At 46.1% G+C, this 27,756-nt stretch overlaps 1 protein-coding gene across 3 annotated transcripts in view; it reads left to right on the top strand.

Moving 5' to 3' along the window:
- Window positions 1-27,756, top strand: part of ROBO1 (roundabout guidance receptor 1) — a 1,692,467-nt gene that overhangs the window by 1,580,282 nt on the left and 84,429 nt on the right. For all 3 annotated transcript variants that reach the window (XM_075335086.1, XM_075335085.1, XM_075335087.1), the window contains 3 exons: window positions 727-848; window positions 4,341-4,512; window positions 25,375-25,572. In XM_075335086.1, coding sequence (XP_075191201.1) covers window positions 727-848; window positions 4,341-4,512; window positions 25,375-25,572 — 492 coding nt within the window. The remainder of the gene's footprint in view (window positions 1-726; window positions 849-4,340; window positions 4,513-25,374; window positions 25,573-27,756) is intronic.

Raw genomic sequence — 27,756 nt, 5'->3', positions numbered from 1 at the left:
GAAAGAGACAGACAGACATGCAGACAGGGACAGAGACAGGCAGACAGGGAAGAAGGAGACAGCCAGAGAGACAGACAAAGATAGATGGGGAAAGACACAGACCTTGATAGAGACAGATGGGGAAAGAGACAGAGAAATAGAGACAGACAAAGACAGGCAGACACAGAAAGAGACAGACAGGAAAAGACATAGACAAAGAGATGGGGAGACAGACCTGGAAAGAGACAGATGGGAAAAGAAACAAAGAGACAGAGACAGGCAGACGAGGAAAGAGGCAGACGAGGAAAGAGGCAGACGAGGAAAGAGGCAGACGAGGAAAGAGGCAGACGAGGAAAGAGGCAGACGAGGAAAGAGGCAGACGAGGAAAGAGGCAGACGAGGAAAGAGGCAGACGAGGAAAGAGGCAGACGAGGAAAGAGGCAGACCTGGAAAGAGACAGACCTGGAAAGAGACAGATGGAGCACATTACTTGGCCAATTTAGTTAAATCTGTGTGGAATATCTGTGGTGTTGAAATATATGTTGTGAAATGCTTCTTTTAGCTTAGTTTTTGCCTTTTAATATTTACATTTCTATCTATTTGTTTTGTGGTTTTTGTGTGCAGAATACATTTTTGTTAATACATTCTATTTTGTTAACAGCAGTTATTAACCCGGGCGAAGCCGGGTAGTACAGCTAGTATATAATATTTCTGTTATTGACTTGTAAATATTTATTTTACAATGCAGCACCCAATGCTCCACCCCAGAGCGTCACTATTACCAAAAATGATGGCAATGGGACTGCAATTGTAGTCAACTGGCAACCGCCCCCAGAAGAAAACCAAAATGGTTTGGTCCAAGAATACAAGGTAATGGATGGTGAAAGCATCTACCATACATCATAATAACCCTGTTCACAGACATCAGGCGCCTCCTCACCGCTTTGCTGCGGAGCTCCATCCCTCCATCCCTGACGTCAGCAGTGTGTTGTACTCACTCAATAAGTCGAGGAGAACCAAATAAAATGACATTTTGGAGCCATAAATAGCCTTTGTTAGTAAGCACCTCGCCTGACATTTCATTTTTAATTTAGCCAAAGCCTTTGTTTTCCCTGACACAATAAATGAGCCTTCAACTACAATTTTTCATGGTCCAATTTAAGTTTCTTTCCTATTTGAGCAGCTATTCTCATATATTACTGATTGTATTTTGGGGTAAGTTATGGTATAACCAATGTGTGCAATATTGTATAAAATGCGAGAAAAGTTAATAAAAGATTTATTACAAAAAAAAGTTACAATCACGTTAAATGTAAAAATTTATTGAATATTCACAGGGATAATTGGAACCAAATGTAGAAGTGTGTGGTTATTTGACTCCATCTAGTGGTGACAACAAAAACTGCAGTTACATAAATATATCCGAAATCCAATATACAAAAAATCATGCAAAACTGAAGCCTAAAATTATTATTTAATTACTGTGACTGCGTAATTATTGCTTTAACCCATAAAGCATTGAGATCTTAAACATTTAGGCAGTTGGTGAAAATAAAATTAAACTTAGTTACTTGTCTGTAGCTTCTATTTAGGTCACTGTGTAGACTGGAGTGTATTCTTTTAGGTTTATTTATGTTATTTACGAGATAGTTTTTTTTTTTTTCATTTTATTTAGTTTTATTTATAGGTATATTTACAAATATTGTTTTTATATTATTTTTTAAATTTATTTTTTTTATATGTTTGGTTGCATAACTGTTAAAGGGAACCAACCACCAGATTTTACTATATAAAGTAAGGCTAGTACCATACTGACACTAGGATGCTGAATACAGAAATACCTGTTGTAGAAAGATCCGATGTCTGGTTGTTGAAATGTCTTTAATCAAAGTTCTGGAAATGCCCTGCCCTTTGATTGATGTGTGCAGCGGTGCGGGCCTTTGTGGGTTGGATCCTCGCTGTAAATTCCTCTTCCTATGTCCTCTATGGCTTGCCCCCTTTTTTTTGTTTAAATATTGCACTGCACCGCCATTGCTGCTGTTTGTGGCGCATGCACACTGCCACAGTAATGATGTCTTCACTAAAAATGCGCCAGAGTCCACACATGCACATGCCGGAATCTCAAGAGTCATTACCGTATTTTTATTTTGTGAGGCTATTTTATTGAAATCCATTGTGTCAACAGCTGTAGGCAATTCAATGGAGCCCGCACCATGCTGGCTGATCAATGGCGCCCGCCACCACAACACCTCTGAGCCTGCAGATTGCCAAACCTCCGTCCTGTGACCCTCATGAGGGCTCCACTGCAGTGACACCCCCTCCTCTGAGTCCACAGATTGCTGACCCTTCGTCCTGTGACCCTCCTAAGCACTTCACTGCAGTGACACCCCCTCCTCCGAGCCCTCAGTATCGCTGACCCTGCCTCCTATGAACCCACTCCACCACTGCCGCCCCGGTAAGCCATATCCAGATTATAAGACGTGCTCCCATTTACCCCCCAGCTTTGAGGGAAAAAATTGCGTCTTATTATCCAGAAAATATGGTATATTGAAGACTGTGGAGAAGACTATGATCAGTAGGGGCGGATGCGCAGGTGTAAAAAAAAAAAAAAGTACGAGCGTGCCCCTGCCAGTGCTCCATTTTTATGAAAAAATAATTACTCTGGCAATGCGCATGCATCACCAACAGCAGCAATGGCGGCGCAGCACAATATGTAAATAAAGAAGAGGAGGCAAGCTGAAGAGGACGCAGAAGGAGGAATAAACGCAGAGGACCCGACCCACAAAGGCCTGCACCGCTGCACACATCAATGAAAGTGCAGGGCATTTCTGGAACTAAGGGGTATTTTGCACGCTGCGACATCGCGAGCCGATTGTAGCGATGCCGAGCGCAATAGTCCCCGCCCCCGTCGCAGCTGCGATATCTTGTGATTGCTGGTGTAGCGAACATTATCGCTATGGCAGCTTCACACGCACTTACCTGTCCTGCGACGTCGCTCTGGCCGGCGACCCGCCTCCTTCCTAAGGGGACGGGTCATGTGGCGTCACAGCGATGTCACACGGCAGGCGGCCAATAGAAGCGGAGGGGCGGCGATGAGCGGGATGTAAACATCCCGCCCACCTCCTTCCTTCCGCATAGCCGGTGGCGGCAGGTAAGGAGATGTTCCTCGCTCCTGCGGCTTCATACACAACGATGTGTGCTGCCGCAGGAACGAGGAACAACATCGTACCTGTCGCTGCAGCGAAATTATGGAAATGACCGACACTACACAGATCACCGATTTTCGACGGTTTTGCGATCGTTTATCGGTGCTTCTAGGCTTTACATGTTGCGACGTCGTTACCGGCACCAGATGTACGTCACTTTCGATTTGACCCCGACGAGATGGCAGTAGCGATGTCGCAACTTGCAAAGTACCCCTTAGATTACAGATATTTCAGCAACCAAGCATCAGATTTTTCTACAGCAGATATGCCTGGATTCAGCATCTTACTGCCTGTATGGCATTGCCTTTAGGCTCTGTGCCCACGTAGCGTATTTTCATGCAGTTACGCTGCGTCCTGCGTCCCCTGCACAATCTATGAAAATTGTGCCTAATCCATGCCCACGTTTCGTATTAGAACACAGCGCTTCGGCTGCTGCCAAATCGCTGCGTTCTAAAAAGCAACATGTTACTTCTTTCATGCGCTTTGGATGCAGTCCCCGCTCTGTCTATGGGAGGGGCTGCATCCAGAGCGCATGAAATCAGCTTTTCATTACGGACTGTTTCTGCAGCGATTTGAAGCGCACGTGTGCTGTTCAAATCGCTGCAGAAATTTGTGCAAGGACAGAACGCAACGTGGGCACATAGCCTTACCTCATATAGCAAAATCCTGCCGATAAGTCCTCATTAAGTAGATAAGCTACAATAATAGACAAACAGATAGATAAAGAGATCCTGCATATAGATAGGCGATAATAAGTGACAAAAATAAAGGCGGTAAATCTGCCCCATGCATCAATATAGCTTCAGACCTCCAGGTCCACTAGACTTTACTAATCACAAAAATGGAGGCAGCATGACCTCTAATAACATCTTAGAAAATATTTGCTCCATGCTTTGGACTCCACTAGAGAAAAGCTCAGTGTAAGAGCTGAAATGTCGCGTACCTTGGTTATGGAATAAATATCTTCTAAGATTTTACTAAAGCACACACTGCTTCTATTTTTACAACTTAGATATATATAAAAGTTTTGTTTTAACCTCTAGTTCTGTTTTTTATGTAATCGCAACAATACCAGGATATTGTCATGTGTATGACGCTTCTTATATTCCTCACCTGTAGGGTAAATACATTGTTTGATTTTTTTTTTGCTTTCTAGGTTTGGTGTCTTGGGAATGAAACCCGATATCACATTAACAAGACAGTTGACGGCTCCACTCTCTCCGTAGTCATCCCCTACCTAGTACCTGGCATCAAGTACAGCGTGGAGGTGGCCGCCAGCACCGGAGCCGGGCCGGGGGTGAAAAGTGAGCCGCAGTTCATCCAGTTAGGTGAGCTATAGAACAGTCCAATATAACTCTATCCCCCAATACATTGTACAGTATGTGTCTGCATTGTATTAGGTAACACCCGACACCTCCATTATTCAGCTGCTCCCAGTGCCAGCAGTGGCCAGGTGTGATCAGAAACTGATCAAATCCGGTCACCACTGACACCAGGAACAACTCATTGGCGGAGGTACCAGGTGTCACCCCCCATCCTGATATTGATGACTTATCCTAGGGATAGGCCTCCAATGTAAAATTACTATATATAATTTCTACCAGCTTTAACAGCCTGCAATCCACACAACAACCACTAGGTGGTCAGCAAGAGGTCTAAATATCTGTAAAATCCAGACCCTCGCCCCTGGTGTAAAGCCTCTGGCCCCTCGCCACCGGTGTATAACATCCGGCCCCTCACCCCCAGTGTATAACCTTTAAGCTTTCGCCCCCAGTGTATAATCTCCGGCCCTTTTCCCTCAGTGTATAACCTCTAGCTCCTCACTCCAGTGTATAAGCTCTAGCTCCTCACTCCAGTGTATAAGCTCTAGCTCCTCACTCCAGTGTATAACCTTTGGCCCCTCACTCCCAGTGTATAACCTCTGGCTCCTCACTCCAGTGTATAAGCTCTAGCTCCTCACTCCAGTGTATAAGCTCTAGCTCCTCACTCCAGTGTATAACCTTTGGCCCCTCACTCCCAGTGTATAACCTCTGGCTCCTCACACCAATGTATAACCTCTGTCCCTTTGCCCTTGGTGTATAAGCTCTATCTCCTCACTCCAGTGTATAACCCTGGCCCATTGCCCTTGTTGTATAATCGCTGGCCCCCTCATCCCCGGTGTAAAACCTCTGCCACCTTGCCCCCGGTGTAAAACCTCCAGCCCCTCACCCTCAGTGTATAACCTCCAGCCCCTCACTCCAGGTCTATAACCTCCGGCCCCTGGTCCCCGGTGTAAAACCTCTGCCGCCTCGCCCCCAGTGTAAAACCTTCAGCCCCTTACCCTCAGTGTATAACATCCAGCCCCTAATCCCAGATCTATAACCTCCGGCCCCTCGTCCGCGGTGTAAAACCTCTGCCGCCTCGCCCCCGGTGTAAAACCTCCAGCTCCTCACCCTCAGTGTATAATCTTTGGAACCTCAGTCCAGTGTATAACCTCCAGCCCCTCACCCCGGTGTATAACTTCTGGCCCCTCACCTCAGGTGTATAATGTTCAGCCCCACCACCAGGTGTATAACTTCTGGCCCTTTGCCCCAAGTGTATGACCTCTGGCCTCTCGCCCCTGGTGTATAACCCCTTGCCCCTGGTACATAACCTCCGGTCCCTCATCCTTGGTGAATAACCTGCAGCCCTTCCCCTGTGCCGTCAGCATTTGCTAACGTGATAAATGGCTGGTAGTGCAGAGCTCACTGCTACCAGCACAGTCCTGTAATAGAAGCCGCAAGAATAGCATGTCCATTCATGAAATGTCTTCCTCCTAAGTGTTCCCCCATCACCTGTTAGTGATATTATTGAGAAGTGGAGACCACGTAACGTTCATTCTTCTTTCTTTCGTTCTTTTGTTCATTCTTTCTGTCATTCCTTCTTTCTTTTCTTTCTTTCCTCCCTTTTTTCCGCTCTTTTGTTCCTTCTTTCTTTTTTTCTTTCTTTCTCTGTACCTCATATCTATTTATCTGTTTCTACCTTTATCTGTCTTCTTATTTGATTAGTTTAGGATTCAGCACAGAGTAACTATACTAATATACTAATGTAACAAGTATACTAACTGTATCTATAATATACAGCTCTGGTAAAAACGAAGAGACCACTGCAAAATTTTCAGTTTTTCTGATTTTTCTCTTTTATGTTTTTGAGTAAAATGTAATTTGTTACTTTATTCTATAAACTACTGACAACGTCTCTGAATTTCCAACCAATACATTTTGTATTTATTTTCTGAAAATGAGAAATGGTCAAAATAACAAAACAATGCACAGTGCTTTCACACCTCAAATAATGCACAGAAAACAAGTTCATAATCATTTAGAAACAACAATACTAATAATGTTTTACCTCAGGAAGAGTTCAGAAATCAATATTTTGTGGAATAACCATGATTTTTAATCCCAGCTTTCATGTGTCTCGGCATGCTCCAGTCTTTCACACTGCTTTTGGGTGACCTTATGCTACTCCTGGTGCAAAAATGTAAGCAGTTCTTTGTTTGATGGCTTGTGACTATCCATCTTCCTCTTGATTACGTTCCAGAGGTTTTCAATGAGGTTCAGGTCTGGAGATTAGGCTGGCTATGACAGGGGTTTGATGTGGTGGTCCTTAATCCACACATTGATGGACCTAGCTGTGTGGCATGGTGCATTGTCCTGCTGGAAAAAACTAGTCCTCAGAGTTGGGGAACGTTACCTGAGCAGAAAGAATGAATTGTTTTTCCAGGATAACCTTGTTTGCGGCTTGATTTATACATCGTTTGCAAAAATATACCGATAAAGAGAAAAATCAGAAAAACTGTAAAATTTTCAGTGGTCTCTTAATTTTTGCCAGAGCTGTATATACTAATACAGTATATTATTATTATTATTATTATTATTATTATTATTATTATTATTATTATTATTATTATTATTATTATCATCTGTATGATAGTGTTGCCATGTTACTTCTAAGTCTTTCCTGATTCCTTGGTTTTCTGTATTGCTGCTTGTTAATGCTTCTTGTGAAGAGAAGAGAACATTCCTCCCCATTTTCTCGTCATTACTCTTCTCCTGGACGCGCTGATTTCACAGGTTAATAGTAGACTGCGGACCCAGTCCATGAGAAATGATGCCGGACTCATTTGGTGCCAAATTATAACCAGCCTTGCAGTCATTGTAGAAGTGTGCGCTCGTATGAAGCTCCATTACTTTCCTCTTGGCGTGCTCTGATTTTCGTGGAGGGGGTGACCCCTTTTAGAAAACTTTCTGCAACGAGCTGCGGTAGATGAAAAGCAAACAATCTGAAGATTATATATGTCCCCAAGTCCAGCGCTGAGTCTCAGCCACCACCCCGATGTCTGTTATTTCTCTGCACTGCTGACGTCCCATCAACAGCGCTGCAGTCAATCACTGAGCTCAGTGGTTAGTGTCGGCTTCATGAACTCAGTGATTGGCTGCAGCGCTGTTGATGTGACATCAGTGCTGCAGTCAAATAGCAGAAACCCTTAGGACCCAGGGAGATTCGGTAATGATCAGTGTGTTTCTTTATATCTTCAGAACAATTAACAAAAAAGGTTATTATAAAGGAAACACCAACTTTAACATGAATCTTTTTGACAAATGCAGAAAGAAACAAACTTTATGTTTTTGATAACTGGACTGAAGATATTTTTTAATGCCTATTTTTGCGTCCATATCAAAATACTGCCCCAGGAATAAAAGAAAAGAAAAACGTTATGTCGTGCAGTTTTCGTTTTTGCCACCAGGTGGCAGTCAACCACTGACAACTTACGCTCATTACATTCCATTTTGCACTATTGTAAATATTGCATTTATTGTCTTCCATCTATACTATAGGTATACTCCAGTAGATAGGCATGCTATGTACAGTGCCTTGGAAAAGTATTCATACCGCTTGAACTTTTCGGGGTTTTTTTTATGTTGCACTTACAATCTTAAAGCTATGTGTGCCCACGTCGTGTTTTTTTCATGTATATTTCCTTGCTTATTTTAATCAAAAAAAGCAAGGACAGAGCATCCCAGCAAAGTCTATGTGAATCGTGACTTGCTGTGCACACGCTGCTTCTTCTTTCCTTGCAAATTTTATTGCTGAAAAAAGAAGCAGCGTGTCAATTGTTTCTGCGTTTTTTTTTCTATGTTTCTACTATGCCCTGCAATGCTTTATCCCTACAGGGGAGCATATCGCAGCACTTTGACTCACACACTGTGCATACAGCATAGTGTGTGAGGCTCCCAGTAGCTCAGTAACCCGGGGTCATCATGGTGACGACCCAGGGTTACCAAGCCGGCGATCGGGTCCCTGTGATCGCATTACAGGGACCCTATCACCAGGGAGAGGTAAGTGATCCCTCTCTCTGCCTTCTGAATCCTGTAATTGCATTGATTGTAGCATTCCGAGGGTTAAACTACTGGGAGCGGCGCAGGGACCGCTCCAGGCAGAGAAAGCCAGGTCCTGGATGTAACCTCAGCTAGAGACCCGGTGGCGATCGCATGGGTATGGCTCCTGAACCCCCGTGATTCCCATGACTAATTAAAGCACCAAAAAAAGCAGGAAAAAAGTGAAGTGAAAAAAGGCGCAAATGCAATAAAAAAGTGTGCTTTTTCAGCTGCTTTTTTCCTGCCAAAACATGCTTTTTGTGTGCAGAAAAGAAACACATAAAAAAGCGACGTGAGCACATAGATAAAATGTATTTTATTGGAATTTCATGTGATATACCAAGACAAATTAGCAAGTGTTTGTGGCATGTAAGAGAAATGATACATTGTTTTCTAAATATTTAAAAAAATATGAATTTGAAAATTGTGATGTGCATTTGTATTCAGCCCCCTAAGATAATACTGTGTAGGACCATATTTTGCTGCAATTACTGCTGCAAGTCTTTAGGGTTTCTCTTTACCAATTTTGCGCAACTAGAGGTTTAAAGTTTGCCTATTCTACTTTACAAAATAGCTCTAAAGGGTGCTTTACACGCTGCGATATCGCTAATGGTTTATCGTCGAGGTCACGGTGTTTGTGGCGCTCATCTGGCGTCGTTAGCGACATCACAGCGTGTTGATCGTTGACACGTCACTCCAAATCATAATGTCGTTAGTGTTTCATTCCGCAGGTTGTTCGTCGTTCCTGCGGCAGCACACATCGCTGTGTGTGACACCGCAGGAACGACGAACATCATCCTATCTGCGTCCATCGGAAAGGAGGAAGGAAGGAGGTGGGCGGCATGTTCCGACCGCTAATCTCTGCACCTCCTCTTCTATTGGGCGGTCGTTTTGTGACGTCGCTGTGACGCCGAACGCACCTCCCCCTTGAAGGAGGGATTGTTCGGCAGCAACAGCGACGTCGCTGAACAGGTATGTGCGTGTGACGCTGCCGTAGCGATAATGTTTGCTATGGCAGCAATCACCACATGCTGCACAAACGACGGGGGGGCGGGTGCTATCGCTCGTGACATTGCTAGCAATCCCTAGCGATGTCGCACCATGCAAAGCACCCTTAACTCAGTGAGATTGGAGTGAAGCGTCTGTGAAAAGCAATATTCATGTGTTGTCACAGATTCTCAATGTGATTTCAGTCTTGACTGTGACTGGGCCATTCACACACATGAATATGCTGTGATCTAAACCATCCATTGTAGCTCTGGCAGGATGTTTGGGGTCGTTGTTTTGATGGAGGGTGAACCTACTCCCCAGTATCAAGTATTTTAGAGCCTCTAATTGGTTTTCCTCCAGGATTTCCCACCTAGTTCTACATGCTAGCTGTATCTCCTACATGGCATGTGGAAGAAGGTGCTGTGGTCAGAAGAGACCAAAGTAGAACATTTATGGCTAAATGAAAAACACTGTGTGTGGCAGAAATCTAACGCTGCTGATCGCCTTAAAAATACCATTCCCACAGTCAAACATGGTGGTGGCAGTATCATGCTGTAGGGAAGCTTTTCTTCAGCAGGGACAGGCAAGCTAGTCAGAGTTGATGGGAAGATGGATGTATCTAAGCACAGGGCAATCCTGGAGGAAAACCTGTTAAAGGCTGCAAAACACTTGAGACTGGGGCCTAGGTTCACTTTCCAGCAGGACACTGACCTTATACATACTGCAAGAGCTACAATGGATGGTTTACATCAAAGCATATTCATGTGTGTGAATGGCCCAGTCACAGTCCAGGCCAAAATTGATTTGAGAATCCATGGAGAGACTTGAGATTTGCTGCTCACCGACGCCTCCATCCAATCTCACTGAGCTACAGCATAAAAGAATGGGCAAAAATGTTGGCCTCTAGATGTGCAAAGCCATAGAGACAAACCCCAAAAGACTTGCTGCAGAAATTACAGCAAAAGGTGTTTCTACAAAGTATTAACTCGGGGGGGGCTGAATACAAATGCAAGTCATAATTTTCAGATTTGTAGATTTAAAATATTTAGAAAACTATGTAAATTTCCTGTATATTTCACAAATACTTGCACATAGTGTTGATATATGTCATAAAATCCCAATAAAATACATTTATGTTTGTTGGTGTAATGTGAAAAAATGGGAAAACGTTCACGGGGTATGAATAATTTTTCAAGGTCCTGTATATACTCATTAATTTCATATCAGGAGATGCTTAAATCCGTTAAGTTACTGTTCAAATTCACTAATATATTTGCTTATTAATTTATTGTACATTTTATAGAACCAGGGAATTAAAATATACCAGCTGTCATTTTCCGTTGACTTTTTTTTTTTTTTTTTTTTAAGGCCAACTTTTCTTTCACTCTTTACCATAGCCAGCAATGAATAATACTGGATATGTCCACTAGAGGGCGCCCTTTACTCAAAAAAAACCCCATCCCATGTTCCTGTCCTCTGTGTCCCTTCACAAGTTACATCTATATGTAATAAATATATATATATATATATTTTTTTTTTTTTTTTGCTAAATGAAGAATAAAATATTTAATTCCTGGAAACATAACTTTAGTGTCTGTATATTTCAGATTTTAGTAAATAAATGTTAGTTTTTTCATAGGTGCATCATTTTAACCCCTTCACCAACCGGCAATTTTTCGTTTTCGTTTTTTCTCTTTCTTTCAAGAGCCATAACTTTTTTTATCTTTTTTTATTTTTTCCGTCAACATAACCATATATGCGCTTGTGTTTTTGCGAGACAACTTGTACTTTTTCAAGAAACCATTAATTTTACCATGCAGTGTTCGGGAAAACGTGAAAAAAAGTCCAAGTGCTGTGAAACTGCAAAAAAAATATGCAGACAGAGACCCTTATTCCAGTGATGTGTCACTTACTGAGCGGTTTGCTGTTATTCTGATAAACTGAATGTTTTCTCTGCTGCAGATCCAACTCAGAGGTCAGGAATATGCTGGACTACCTGCAGCACACCAAGTAGTCCTGTAATGATAATTTACTGCTGATTAATCAGTGATTTTATCACAATGACAGCAAACAGCCCAGTAAGTGACACATCACTGGAATCAGGATCCATGCCCCTACATTATGTTGTAATCAGATTAGGTAATAAAAACCTGGTGACAGATTCCCCTTATGGGAATCTGTCACTAGGTTTTTGCTTTCGCATATGAGAGCAGTATAATGTAGGGGCAGAGATCCTGATTCCAGTGATGTGTCACTTACTGGGCTGCTTGGTGTAGTTTTGATAAAATCACTGTTTTATCTCCTAGATCTACCAGTTCTATCAATGCTCAGCTCTGTATATCCCCGTCCACACCATTTTCTGTTCACACTGTTCATAGGCAGAAAGGCTGGACTACGCAGCAGCAGGTTGATTAGTCCTTTAGTGGGAATGTCCTGTCAATAAAACATTGATTTTTTTCAAACTACAGCAAACAGCCCAGTAAGTGGCACATCGCTGGAATCAAATAATAAAATGTTACGGGTCTGCTCACTAAACCTATATGAATATGAATCCACTTAACTTGCAATATATCTGCTTGCTGTCATTGAATATTAACCCTTAATATCTGCTTCCAGTGAAATAGTCTCTTTTCTGGTCTTGTGTTTCCTATATAAATTTTGTCAGACACTTGTTTTGTTCTTAGTAACATTTCAACAACTTACAAGACACAAAGCCAAGGGAATTAAGGAGTAAATTCTGTTGTCTTAAAATTACAACTCTGTTCCACTTTTCTATATTTCAGCTGCGCTCGGGCGGAGGATGGGATATAGAGTGGCGGTATAAATGCATTAGTCATGGTAGATTTTATATCGCTTTGCCCAGCTGGCAAGATACAAATCCCGTCACTGACCGGCCTCATAAAACCCGATCCTCCCCCCACACCAGGGCTGCCAAATAGCTGTGAAATCAGTGAACCTGGGCGATACAGGCGCGGTATCACAGCATAGGAGCCCGACCTGATACACGGACTGGGCCGCTCTGCTCAAAGGATCGCGAAAGCTTCGGGTCGTCAGATCAGGTCGATTGTGAGCCCGGATCCATCGGGTGGATATCGCAGGCACTTGGCTGCAGTTACCTGCGTACGTACTGGATGAGGCTATACTACTAGAAGGTATCTCTAATAACTCTAACCATACACTGGGCGACACGGTGGCTCAGTGGTTAGCACTGCAGTCTTGCAAGGAGTGTGTATGCTCTCCCCGTGTTTGCGTGGATTTCTTCCGGGTACTCCAGTTTCCTCCCACACTAGAAAGACATACAGATAGGGAATTTAAATTGTGAGCCCCAATGGGGACTGTGTTGCCAATGTATGTAAAGCGCTGAGGAATTAACAGCGCTATATAAATGAATAAATATTATATATGTCGCGGGCGGAGGGGACGCGCTCACCACGCTCGGGTCCTGCTCGGTGGCTCGAGCGGTGGGCCGGACCCGGAGACTCGAGCAGCGCTCCTCGTCCACGTGTGAAAAGGGGGTGGTTTTTTTGGGAGATAGTTCGTGACGCCATCCACGGGTCGTGGTGATAAAGGGCACCACCGCTGCTGGTGACGGGGATCTCGGGAACGATGGTAGGGAGCAGCTAGGATGTTGTCCCCTCCGTGGGTAGGGGCTGGTGATCCCGGGGCCCGGTGGTGTGACGGGAAGGCTGGATGGCTGGGGTGCAGGGTTGCAGGGGCAGCGCGGCGCGGTGCCGGATGGCACTGGTGTACTCACTCAGGTAGTCAATGACAGAGTCTCTGGTAAACTAAACGGCTGGATGGACGGGTCCCGCAGCCGGCTGCAGTGTTTGTGCTCTCCCCGGACGGCTGATGGTGGCTGTCTTTCCCTGTACCTTGTTAGAATGTTCTGACTCCTGTGGTTGCCCACCGGTAGTCCGCTCCCCGGCGTATAGGTGCCGAAGGAGCCCGTTTTGCCCGCAGGCGCTGGCCCTTGGATCTCTAGCCTGTGGCGGTGGCTGTGTATCCTCACGGTGTGGACTGTTGCCTTCTGTCAGGTCTTGGTTGTTAGAAAACCCCTGGGGTTCCGGTTACTTTCAGATTTGACCGTTGTCGGCGACTCCTAGCCTGTTCGGGGTCCGATGGCCCTGCCTTGTGCTTAGCTTCACTCCGCTCCCCGGTTCGGTACCGGCGGGCCACCGCCTGACCCCGGTCCTACGGTTCTACAGAGATCCACTAACTCCTGCAGATGGCCACCACCGTCTGCCAACCTTGCTGACAGTGCCTGGGCTCCAACCCAGACACAGACAGGGTCTGTCCTCTCACTTTCACCTCCAAACTCAATCTGTCTCTTTTTCCCGCCTCCAGGCCTGTGAACTCCTCGGTGGGTGGGGCCAACCGCCTGGCTCCACCCCACCTGGTGTGGGCATCAGACCCTGGAGGGAGGCAACAAGGGTTTTGTGTCTGACTGGTGTGACTATCCCGGGGAGGGTGTGTGTGTGATGTTATGTCTGTGACTACCTGGCTAGTCCAGGGCGTCACATTCCCCCTTGGTGAAATGCAGACCGTCCGTGGGCTGTCCGTCCATCACCGGTTTTATTTTTCTGAAAAAGATAATTTAACATGTAAAACATTTAACACAAGCATATTTTTAAATCTTTCCTGACGGGAGGCATGGCACTTTAACATTGCAAAACAGCATAAAAACATTTTTAATAATAACGGACGGGTTCATGTTCCTCCGCTTCCCCACCCAAGCAACCTACACCTTGATACTGCCCCTAAGAAATGGGCAGCACCCCTCTTCCCCAGTCCGGAAGCAGGAACTCAGTTCCAGGTCATCCAAGCGGGAACAGGTACGGTGTCTCGCACCCGGCTGTCATTTCAGGGGACCCCACGTCCAGGGGGAGCCCTGACCCCTGGGGATGGCCACCGGTCCTGGTGGTGGCCGGACCCCAGCCTACTCTGCTGCGGGTCCTTCCTCCAATCTGCCTCTCTGGAGGCAGTAACAGAACACAGCCCAGCAAACTATTTACAAGACCACAAGTTCGTGGTTGGCCTGCAAGTTCTCGGCCTTGTCTTTGAAGGGGCTTGTGGAAACACATAAGAGTTCCCACGGGGACAGGCGCTTCAACAGCTCAGTTCTGCTATAAAATAACTGTAGGTCCCAACGGGGACTTTAACATGGTAGCCGGGAACCGCTACCTTTTAACACTCTTCTCTTTAAACAGTGATCTTGTGGCGCAGCCGCCGTGGCTGCCGCTCCCAGCATGGAGCATTTTCAACCTGCTCCAGGTCAACGTGTGTGGGGGATGGGCCCATATGGAATCTCTCCGTTCCGGCTACGACCGGCACTTTCGATAACGAGGGACCCCGCTGTGACGTGGCCTGTTCTGCCGCTTGGCAGCTACATCCCTGCCGTGCCTCAGCCGAGGCCGGGTGTCTGGGAGCAGTCAGCGGGACTTGCAGTGCTGGCTTCTGGGCGATGATCGCCTCCGTTGCGGCCGGGCGGACTGCCGGGGTCGTCGTCATCTCCGTCGCAGCCGGGATGGAAGCCGGGACGGGTGCCAGGGCGGTGACAAAGGTAAGGCCCGGGGGCCCCAGGTCTGGGCCCTCTCCCTCAGATGCTGCGGGCTCCGCTACAGGTGACAGGATTAACGGGTCGGTCGGGTTGGTGGCCGCGGGCATGGGCAGTGAGGGAGGTGGCGTGGTGGATGGCAGCAGGCCGGGCCCCTCAGCCGCAGCGGCCGTTCCCTAGGGAACATAGGGGCGTGGGTCACTTACCCGCTCCTCGGAGACCACCTCTACTTCACATGCCCGCACGGTTGCAACCAGGCCCTTCATCTCCGACATCCACTCCGCCATCATGGAGTGGACTGTGGCCTGTAGCTCCTGGCACATCTTGCTGCTGGGTCCAGGAACGGGTTTAGGCAGAGTCCTGGCGTCCCTGCACTCTGCGGCGCTAGTTACATGCCGCCATTCTTCACCCGTCCCCCCTTAGTTCTTTCTAGCACTTCCTCATTGGGGGCGGGGCTTCACTTACGCGCCTTCCCTGCTCGGGGAAGACGCTCGAGTGGGAAATCTTCGCGCCAAAGATGGCGGTACTTCAAATTTTTCGGCCGGACGCCGCTGGCGGGGACTGCAAGGCGCACTTCTACTGGTAGGTAGATTGGTTCTAATCCTGTTCGCAGACGCCAAGTTTTCGCAGGCGAAGGGGACGCGCTCGCCACGTTCGGGTCCGGGGCTACTGTTGCTGCTCGGTGGCTCGAGCGGTGGGTCGGACCCAGAGACTCGAGCAGCGCTCCTCGTCCACGAGTGAAAAGGGGGTGGTTTGTTTTGGGAGATAGTTCGTGACATCACCCACGGGTCGTGGTGATAAAGGGCACCACCGCTGCTGGTAACGGGGATCCCGGGAGCGATGGTAGGGAGCAGCTAGGATGTTGTCCCCTCCGTGGGTAGGGGCTGGTGATCCCGGGGCCCGGTGGTGTGACGGGGAGGCTGGATGGCTGGGGTGCATTGTTGCAGGGGCAGTGCGGCACGGTGCCAGATGGCACTGGTGTACTCACTCAGGTAGTCAATGACAGAGTCTCTGGTAACCCAAGCGGCTGGATAGACGGGTCTCGCAGCCGGCTGCAGTGTTTGTGCTCTCCCCGGACGGCTGATGGTGGCTGTCTTTCCCTGCACCTTGTTAGAATGTTGCCCACCGGTAGTCCGCTCCCCGGCGTATAGGTGCTGAAGGAGCCCGTTTTGCCCGCAGGCGCTGGCCCTTGGATCTCTAGCCTGTGGCGGTGGCTGTGTATCCTCACGGTGTGGACTGTTGCCTTCTGTCGGGTCTTGGTTGTTAGGAAACCCCTGGGGTTCCGGTCACTTTCGGATTTGACCATTGTCGGCGACTCCTAGCCTGTTCAGGGTCCGATGGCCCTGCCTTTGTGCTTAGCTTATATATATATATATTACAATATGCTGAATTATACAGGACTGGGGAAGGGTTAAAAAAAATGACTGTAGGAGAGCGGTGGACAGGGATTCCTATGTTGCCCCTCACATTAGGGGTCCCTAGGTTAGCTCTTACCTCAGGGTTACCCCTAGTGGTGGAGATGGCTGAGTCATATGTTCCTGACCAGAACTAAACTAACTCCTCCCTTCCACCAGGGAAGGAAAGGGCAGAAGTGAGATGGCAACACAAATAAAGGCAGGCAGGGGAAAATCCGAACTCTGGCACACTGCAAACTCACAGGAACAAACAATGAGAGACTCAGAAGAAAAGCAAGAGCAGGAAGGTAGTAACAAAAAGGCAACAAGGGTTAACTCCACAACCGCACACAAGAACAAGTATTACAACAACCACCAGTTAGTCTGGATCACAACATCTTACCTGAGATGAACTATACCAGTTTAGATAAACTATAGCTGGCATAGAAGGCAGGATCTAGCCAGCATATATAGGAGGGGAGCAGATGTGATTGGTTACCCCACAACATGTGATCAAAGGAGACTCACAAGCAGATCAGCAAAGATTAATTCTTGATAGCATAAGAACTACCAATCTGTTAGTCGACCTCCGAGTCTGCCTGCACTGATTGCAGACACCAAAGAAGTTATTGGGTGAAGTGTCAGAATCAGTAGTCTGAACAGATCCCGATGCTGCCATGACAGTCGACGATGTTTGTAAAGACCTCCGTGTGACACCTCTTCTCGGTCTTACCAGTACCAGTTCCATCACCGCCAGTCCTCTCATAGAAGGGAGAGGAGCGCATCTTTTTTCCGGCCAAGCCTTCCATTCACTATGCCTCACGCTATTACATGGGGTGCAATTAATGTCAAACATTATTAGTGAGCCACAAAGAAGATAAGCTCTTCTCTCTTCCATCAGAGGATCGGTGGTGGGCAAGTTAAAAGAGGGCCAAAGAGAGGAGAATTTTTTTTTACCCTCCCGGATCCTCTCAGGTCTTATGGTAAACTCATCTTGCCTGCTGTGCTCTGCATAGGCAGCAACTAAAATGATAGTAGTTGAGCAGGCAAAGAATGAAGACAGTATGGAATCAATGCACATGAGTCAATTCTGTCTACCTTCATTCCTAAAAGTGGATTTTAACTTCGTCCACTTTTTTTGTCCCTTACTAGGCTTAGGTTTGATGTTAGGAATGATGCTAGGATTACGGATAGATTCACTTAAGGCTTGGGTTAGATCCAGATTTTGTTATAGGGAGAAAAAAAATTAAACAATGTTTTATTTTTTTGCCAGATTTTAATAAAAAGCAGGAAAAAGAACAAGAACTAAAGGGTAAACTATAATATATTCTCCTAAAGCACCACTCCAGTGTTTTTATTGTATTGCACTGCTGTTGTGGTGTCTTAAATCTAAGCCCCCAGTCCCTTAACTTGTACTCACCTTCCGGCAGTTTAATCTATCACCGCCTCTCTGGTTGGCCTCTAGGAATTTGTGACCTGCCGGCAGCTCCAGTGTTTTATGGAGCGCTCCGGAGGTCATAGTTCAATAAAAGTCTATGGGAGCCTCGTTCTGGCACACATAGACTTGCATTGAGAGCCTGTGTCGCAACGTTTGAAGTCCGGCCACTGAGAAGTTATGGGAACAAGATGGCACCATGGGACTGGAGCGGTGTCAGTGAAAAGTGAAGATGTAGGGGGTGGGGAGGGAGTAGAAGATAGGGGTCAGGGGACTTAAATTTAAAGCACCACTCCAGAGCTGAAAAAATTCAAAACACTAAATGATAATTCATGCACTTTAGTGAAATAAGGGGTTCATTATTGGTCTGGTGTAAAAATCTCAGGAGATGAAGGGTGCAACCTACTTGTTCATGCACTAGCACCCCACACTGCGCCACTGACCACCTCCTACAAACCATCTTGTGGGTTTTCGGGCCTTGTATATCCCACTCCTTCAGTAACCATCCTTTGCTTTGTACATTGCTGCACCCTCAGCACTTTACTAGTAGATCTCGATCACCTTCTACCTTACCATCAATCAGGTGATACACAAATAATGAAGAAATCCAGCACAAAATATAGAAAAAATGTTGTTTCCGACAAGAATCTTAAGAGATCAGTAGTATGGACCGACTGATCCGATGTGCTTATTGCATTTTTTTGTCCCTTTTAGCTCAGCATCCCCACTGCCAATTGTATATCCAGCGTTCCTCACCCCAGGACCTGTTCCCAAATACATTTGCTGCCATTGCTTCCGCTTGATGCATGGCTTCACCATCCTGCCAAGTGTTAAGTGCTTGTGGGATGCTGCAATATGCACAGTCAGATTTACAAGCACTTATTGCTATTGTTGCAAGATACACAGGACAAAGGTGACGGCGTCTCGTCAGTCAATCACGAGGTATTAGGGGAGATTGGAAGCTTGATTCATGGCTCATGACGGTTATTTACTTATTTATAAAGCAGCGGAGGAACAAACACTTGTATCATTCTCCGCTCTGATGTGAGATGTCTTAGAAAGACTCCAAAGAGTAAGGGCGGCTTTGCACGTTGCAACATCGCACGTGCGATGTCGGTGGGGTCAAATCGAAAGTGACGCACATCCGGCGTCACTTTCGACATCGTAGTATGTAAATGATAGATGATACGATGAACGAGCGCAAAAGCGTCGTTATCGTATCATCGGTGCATTCAACGACATTTCCATAATGCCGGTGCCGCGACAGGTACGATGCAGTTCCTCGTTCCTGCGGCAGCACACATCGCTGTGTATGAAGCCGCAGGAGCGAGGAACATCACCTACCTGCCGCCGGAAGGAAGGAAGTGGGCGGGATGTTTACATCCTGCTCATCTCCGCCCCTCCGCCGCTATTGGCCGCCTGCCGTGTGATGTCGCTATGACGCCGCACGACCCGCCCCCTTAGGAAGGAGGCGGGTCGCCGGCCAGAGCGACGGTCGCAGGGCAGGTGAGTGCATGTGAAGCTGGCGTAGCGATAATTATCACAAAATATTGTACCTGCGACGGTGGCGGGGACTATTGCGTGCGACATCGCAGCATCGGCTTGCAATGTCGCAACGTGCAAAGCCCGCCTAAGACTGGATGGATAAACCGACTGGGAAATATACAGGAAAATCTGTAATGAACAGTCTGGTGGGATTTAAAGATGGCTGTCTGCAGGTTAGGTGGTGGACCTTTAGGGGGGCGATCATCAGAAAATGTTCTATTGTGGTAAATGTAATTTATTTATTTTTGGCATTGCTTTTTTTTTTTCCATATCACAATCTACATTAAAAATGACTCAAAATCTTGTCATTTTCACATTCGCCACTTGGTGTGAAAATGGCCACTTTTGACCCCTTTTAACTTCCCATTGTTTCCTGAATTGCACACGTACATTAACCACAATGAACCAACCCAACCCTGTTTATTGAATCATCTAATGTGCGTGTGCAAAGGCAATTCTGAAGGCAGGGGGAGCAGGGAAGCTGTGACATCGCCTGTTCTGATTGGTGGCTTCTGTGTAATCAACTGTGCATAAAGGTCAGGAAGAAGGAGTCTAAAAAAGCCCAAGTAGCCAGTGAAAATTGCAAGAATACTAATTTTATTTATTAATAAAGATTGTGAAGTGAAAAAGAAATAAAAAAAATTGGCAAATAAAAAAAAAATACATGTAACACAAAATACTGATTTTAAGAATTTGTTATTGATGGGTTGCCATTAACATTGCTTGGTGTGCATTGAAAGCAGAGCAAGGGTGGAAGGTTTCTCCTGCAGCAAGCTGCCTCCTTAAGCCTGCTTTACACACTTCAATAAATCTTTCAATCCGTCGTCGGGGTCAAGTTGTAAGTGACGCACATCCGGCATCGTTCGTGACGTATTTGCGTGTGACATCTACATGTGATCAGGATTGAACGAAAATACGGTGATCGCATACACGTCGTTTATTCCTCATACATTGGACGTTTTGTTGTATGAACCTAGTCAATTGTAACATGTGACATCCCTCATACGATTTTGATGTCTGAGGCTATGTGCGCAGGTGTGCGCTCTGCACCGCAGCTTAAAAAAGGTCTGCTTCAGAGCGCAGCTGAAAAGCTGCGTTCTGAAGCGCCTCACAATGTCTGTCATTCACTAATCTCTGTCAGTCCGTCACTATCTCTGTCCCTCACTCTCTGTCCATGTCAGTCTATCCCTCTTACCCCCCTCTCTCATATACTCACCGATCCCCGGCCCGGCGCTGCACGGCATTCACACTGCTCCAGCGGCTTTTACTGTTTTGAAAAAGCCGGCCGCCCATTAAACAATCTTGTATTCCCTGCTTTCCCCGCCCACCGGCGCCTATGATTGGTTACAGTGAGAAACGCCCCCACGCTGAATGACAGGTGTCACACTGCACCCAATCACAGCAGCCGGTGGGCGTGTCTATACTGTGTAGTGAAATAAATAATTAAATAATTAAAAAAAACGGCGTGCGGTCCCCCCCAATTTTAAAACCAGCCAGATACAGCCATACGACTGAAGGCTGGTATTCTCAGGATGGGGAGCTCCACGTTATGGGGAGCCCCCCACCCTAACAATATCAGTCAGCAGCCGCCCAGAATTGCCGCATACATTATATGCGACAGTTCTGGGACTGTACCCGGCTCTTCCCGATTTGCCCTGGTGCGTTGGCAAATCGGGGTAATAAGGAGTTATTGGCAGCCCATAGCTGCCACTAAATCCTAGATTAATCATGTCAGGCGTCTATGAGACACCTTCCATGATTAATTTGTAAATTACAGTAAATAAACACACACACCCCAAAAAATCCTTTATTAGAAATAAAAAACACAAACACATTCCCTGGTTCACCACTTTAATCAGCCCCAAAAAGCCCTCCATGTCCGGCGTAATCCAGGATGGTCCAGCGTCGCATCCAGCGCTGCTGCATGGAGGTGACCGGAGCTGCAGCAGACACAGCCGCTCCGGTCACCTCCACACAGCAACTGAAGACAGCCGCGCGATCAGCTGAGCTGTCACTGAGGTTACCCGCTGTCACTGGATCCAGCGGTGGATGCAGCGGTGGCCGCGGGTAACCACAGTGACAGCTCAGCTCATCACGCTTCTCACCTCAGTTGCTGTGTGGAGGTGAGAGGAGCAGCGGTCAGTAGCGCGATCAGCTGAGCTGTCACTGTGGTTACCCGCGGCCACCGCTGCATCCACCGCTGGATCCAGTGACAGCGGGTAACCTCACTGACAGCTCAGCCGATCGCGCTGCTGTCTTCAGTTGCTGTGTGGAGGTGACCGGAGCGGCTGTGTCTGCTGCAGCTCCGGTCACCTCCATGCAGCAGCGCTGGAAGCGACTCTGGAGCATCCTGGAGTACACCGGACATGGAGGGCTTTTTGGGGCTGATTAAAGTAGTGAACCAGGGTATATGTTTGTGTTTTTTATTTATAATAAAGGATTTTTCGGGCGTGTGTGTTTATTTACTGTAATTTACAGATAAATCATGGAAGGTGTCTCATAGACGCCTGACATGATTAATCTAGGACTTATTGGCAGCTATGGGCTGCCAATAACTCCTTATTACCCCGATTTGCCAACGCACCAGGGCAAATCGAGAAGAGCCGGGTACAGTCCCAGAACTGTCGCATCTAATGTATGCGGCAATTCTGGGCGGCTGTTGGCTGATATTGTTAGGGTGGGGGGCTCCCCATAACGTGGAGCTCCCCATACTGAGAATACCAGCCTTCAGCCGTATGGCTTTATCTGGCTGGTTTTAAAATTGGGGGGGACCGCACGCCGTTTGTTTTAATTATTTAATTATTTATTTCACTACACAGTATAGACACGCCCACCGGCTGCTGTGATTGGGTGCAGTGTGACACCTTTCACTCAGCGTGGGGGCGTGTCTCACTGTAACCAATCATAGGCGCCGGTGGGCGGGGAAAGCAGGGAATATGAGATTGTTTAATGGGCGGCCGGCTTTTTCAAAATAGTAAAAGCCGCCGGAGCAGTGTGAATGCCGTGCAGCGCCGGGGATCGGTGAGTATATGAGAGAGGGCTGCTCAATTCAGTTACTCAGGAGATTAGCGGTCACCGGTGAGTCCTTCACAGGTGACCGCTAATCGGGACGCGACACAGACAGAGCCGCGGTATGAGGATGAAGTCGGGTGAGGTTCACCCGAGTTCATTCTGACAGTGCGGCTCTGTCTGTGTCTGCTGTGAACTAACATTCACCGCTGCTACATGGCTGTCTGTGTCTGCTGTCAGCGGCCATGTAGCAGAGCTGAATGGCAGATGACATAGTAAAAACGCATCTCTACATTACACACGCTTGGAAAGTCAATAAATAAAAAAAAAAAGGGTGCCCAATGCATACGTCACAGAACACATGATCTAAAGGATCGCACACAAAATTGATCAATTTAACATAGACTACTAACGCTCGTGTGACAGCAAATGAACGACCTACGTGCAATCTCATTCAATCACATATGCGACCTGGGCGTGTCACATCGCATACGAGATCGCACACCTAATTGTAAGGTGTAAATCTGGCTTTAGAAGAAGCAAAATAGGCAAAAATCCAGCCATTAAAATTATATAATCTCCCACTTTGCTATAAGTATGTTCAGCTGATCATGATGCCCATGTTCTTAGTACAAAATGATTTTGGGGGGACTTGTCCAACCTTCTTAAGTGTATCGGATTCCCCCATGTCTCCCAGTACACCAAATGTCAGGGGAGATAAGGGTCGAGTAGTTGGATTTCACCATTCCAGATCAATCTGTTCTACTGGAGAGTCTACAGGCCATGAGCCACTGTCAGGGGTGTCTGGCAGCAGTTCATCCCTTTCTCCCTACAACAAACTCATGCACGCTTGACCAAACCGATCATACATGTGTACCGGGGGGAGGGGTTCAGGAAAGAAAGGTGATGTCCTACTGCTGTGTAGTGTGTATGGTAACCTAAGCCAGTGGGTTCAACCCATCTAATGTGTATGATCAGGTTAGGTCTTGGGCTTTCTCTCAGAAGCTGAAACAGAGGGTGTCTGAACACATTGATCTTAAGGGACATGTTCTCGGTCATGTTCTTTTTTTTTTTAGCCCTTCTTCTTTCTATAACCATAAAACCTATATCTCCTTATTGCGACCAACACGACAAGGCATCAGTTCAAAGACTTTTAGGGAAGACATAGAAGTGGAGAAAGAAAACTATTCATAGCACTCATGACATAACATATACATTCTTCTTCCTCTGAGGCTTCGGATGCTTCAACACCGGTTGTTTTAGATGTTTATTGCTCCTTTCAATCCTGTTAATTGGCTTTCATGTCTTAACATATGTTTAGCTCCAAGCAATGAAAACTACTGAACTCTGAACAAAGGCTGCTGAACTGAGCGTATGGAGATATAGTACAGTAACATAGACTGTACACGCTATAGACAAGGCTGCGCCGACCGCCTAGAAAACCTCAGAATCAGTGGGGTAAAGAATCCCCAGGGGATATAGAAGAGGCCCTCAACTATCTGAAAACTGGTTGTGATCACAGCTCTAAATTCAATAGTCTATTGTTGTGGCGCGTTCATACTCATACTTCTATTGGCATTAGTGATGAGTGGGCACTACCATGCTCGGGTGCTCGAAACTCATACCCAGTACTGATGAGTGAGAACTACCATGCTCGGGGTGCTCAGTACTCATAATGAATAATGATGAATGAGCACTACTATGCTTGGGTTCCTTGTACTCCTAACGAGTAGTGTTGAGCGGACCCGGATCTGCAAAATCCGGATCCACACGGTTTGAGTGCCCGATCCGAGTCCGACAAGTACCCTGGATTCGGGGTGCACGACCCGGATCCGATTTTTTTCTTTTTTTTTCTCTCTCTCTCTCTCTCTCTCTCTCCATTGATTTACATGGCCGCGGATTCCGGATCGGATCCGGACTTCTGCGGCAACCCGATCCGGATCCGTCGGACCCGGATTATGAGTGATCCACTCAACTCTACTAACGAGTAATGATGAGTGAGCACTACCATGTTCGGGTGCTCAGTACTCATACCGAGTAATGAGTGAGCACTACCATGCTCGGGTGATCAGTACTCATACCCAGTACTGATGACGAACACTGCCATGCTTGGGTGCTGACTCTGAGTACTCATATCGAGTAATGATGAGCGAGCACTACCATGCTTGGGTGCTCAGTACTCATAGTGAGTACGATGCTCGGTACTCGCAATGTGTAGCGGTCAGCGAGTACTTCCCTGTTCGGATGCTCAGTACTCGTAACTAGTAAAGATGAGCAAGCACTACCATGCTCTGGTGCTCGGTACTCGTAATGTGTAGTGATGAGTGAGCACTTCTATGCGCAGGTGCTCGGCACTTGTAACGAATAATGATGAGCGAGCACTACCATGTGCAGGAGCTCGGTACTCGTGATGAGCAGTTGGATGCTCGGATTGGTGCAACTGGAGTAACCGAGTATAATGGAAGTCAATGGGGAACTCAGCATCCAATTGCTCATTACAAGTACCGAGCACTCGCTCATTGTAGTGCTCGCTCATCATTAATTGGTATCTCAGGTTAGATATGTCGTGATTAGGAGACTTTACTGCACTTATAGAAGGATGGCTATAAGAGGAGACTATGATAACTATTAATGATGAGTGAGCACAATCATGCTCGAGTGTTCGATATTCGGATTTCACAGGTGGAATGCTCGGACGGGCTCAAGTCGAGTATTGAGTATAATGGACATCAATGGAAAATGTGAGCTTTTTTGCAGAAGACCCTAACAGGAGGGCTGGAGACACGATCGCTCCCCGGCCCAGCCTGATTTTAATGTTTACCTATCAGTGGAAAAATCTACAAAATTGTCTCTTTTTTTTATAGATTCCTTTGGAAACCCAGTGCCTCCCGGGGATCAAGTCAGTCTTGCCCAGCAGATATCAGACGTGGTGAAGCAGCCGGCCTTCATTGCCGGGATCGGTGCGGCTTGCTGGATCATCCTGATGGTATTTAGCATCTGGTTGTACCGTCATCGCAAGAAACGCAGCGGACTTAACAGCACCTATGCTGGGATCAGGAAAGGTATCCCGCGCCTCTGCACAATCATGTCAGATAAGAAATGACTGTAGTGTATTGTCTCGTTCTTAAAGTGAAGCTCCGGGTTTAGCCGTTGGTTACAGACTATAGTAGAGAAGTCCATTGCAAAATTTTTGTATTTTTTGAATTACTTATTATCTCAGTGGTGATCTACATTGACTATTTTCCTACAGGCACCATCGGCAGATTACAGATTGTTATTTCTGATATCTTGTAGAGCAGTAACATTTTGTTACCGGATAGTGCTTTCATTTAAAGAGTAACTAATCTTATTTTTTTATTTTTTTGTATTTTTTTCCAGCATGGAAAGTTATGAAACTTTGCAAATTACTTTATAAAGAGATTTGCCTTCATTGCTGTACAAAAAATTGCATGTAAGTGGCTTCCAATCCTCTGCTTTTTCCCAAATCTATTTTCCTGCCCTCAGCTGCATTGATATCAGAATGTACTCATTTGGAGAACGGATGATGGCAGTGAAAGGGACACATATATATATATATATATATATATATATATATATATATATATATTCACTTATATAGCACTATTAATTCCACAGCGCTTTACATACATTGGCAACACTGTCCCCATTGGGGCTCACAATCTAAATTCCCTATCAGTATGTTATGTTTTTTGGAGTGTGGGAGGAAACCGGAGAACCCAGAGGAAACCCACACAAACACGGGGAGAACATACAAACTCCTTGCAGATGGTGTCCTGAGTGGGACTAGAACCCAGGACCCCAGTGCTGCAAGGCTGCAGTGCTAACCACTGAGCCACCGTGCTGCCTCCCACGTCAGCACCTGTGTCACTAACGCTGGGTATAAGCTGCTGCCGGAGCCTATTGTGCTAAACACAAAAATCAGAGGAGGAAACAGGGGTGGGACCCATCACTGCCATCATCTGTACTCCAAATAAGTATGTTCGGATATTAATTCAAGCAGGAAAATAGATTTGGAAGAATCAGTGTAAGCCATTCACATGCAATTTTTTTTAACAGGATTTAATACAAATTCTGTAAAAAAGCAATTTGTAAAGTTTCATGACTTTCCATGGTGGATAAAATAAAAATGAAATCATATTCACTCTTAGGTATTTTTAGTTGGACCATTTTTTTTTTTAAGTTTATTTTGTACCAGTGTTTGATGATTCACAACTTGTTTACTACTCTTGACCCCATGACAACACTTCTTTCCCTATGTCCAGACCTTGTTCATCTTGGTGCTAGAGACATTATATAGATTGCATTAAATCAGAATAAACCTTTCCACTTTTAGGTCAATTAGGATTACCAAAATTATTTATATTTGCCAAATGCGAGAGAGACAGAGAATGTTTTAAGGCAGATGGGTTCTGGTTACCAGAGATCAACATGCTTTGGTCAGACATGTGCATCTCAACCCTAGAACAAAAGCAAAAGACCTTGTGAAGATGCTGGCGGAAGCTGGTAAGCGTGTGTCATTATCCACAGTGAAACGAGTGCTGTATCAACATGCTCGGAAAGGCCACTCTGCCAGGAAGAAGTCGTTACTCCAAAAGAAACATAAAAAGCACACAGGAACAAAGACCTTAATTTTTGGAGACATGTCCTGTGATCTGACAAAACTAAAATTGAACTGTTTGACCATAATGACTATTGTTAAGTTTGGAGGAAAAAGGAAGAAGCTTCAAAGCCTAAGAGCACCATCCAAACTGTGAAACATGGAGGTGGCAGCATCATGGTGTGGAATTGTTTTGCTGCAGATGGGACTGTTGAACTTCACAAAATAGATGGCATCATGAGGAAAGAAGATTATATGGCAATACTGCTGCAACATCTCAAGACATCAGCCAAGAACTTAAAGCTTTGGCAGAAATAGGTCTTTCAAAAGGATAATGACTTGTTGAAGCATACTGCCAAACTGGTGTTACAAAGTGGCTTAAGGATAACAAAGTCAATGTTTTGGAGTGGCCATCACAAAGCCCTGATCTCAATCCTATTGAAAATATATGGACAAAGCTGAAAAGACTGGTGCGAGCAAGACGCCTACAAACATAGCTCAGCTACACCAGTTCTGTTACAAGGAATGGGCCCAAATTCCTATCAGCTATTGTGAGAAGCTTGTGGAAGGATATGCAAAATGTTTCACCCAACTCCTACAGTTTAAGGGCAATAGTACCAAATACTAA

The sequence above is a fragment of the Anomaloglossus baeobatrachus genome, chromosome 2, assembly GCF_048569485.1.
Source record: "Anomaloglossus baeobatrachus isolate aAnoBae1 chromosome 2, aAnoBae1.hap1, whole genome shotgun sequence".
Lineage (NCBI taxonomy): Eukaryota > Metazoa > Chordata > Amphibia > Anura > Aromobatidae > Anomaloglossus > Anomaloglossus baeobatrachus.
The sequence above is the reverse complement of the archived record's forward strand: the minus strand, read 5'-3'. Positions and strand labels throughout refer to the sequence as shown.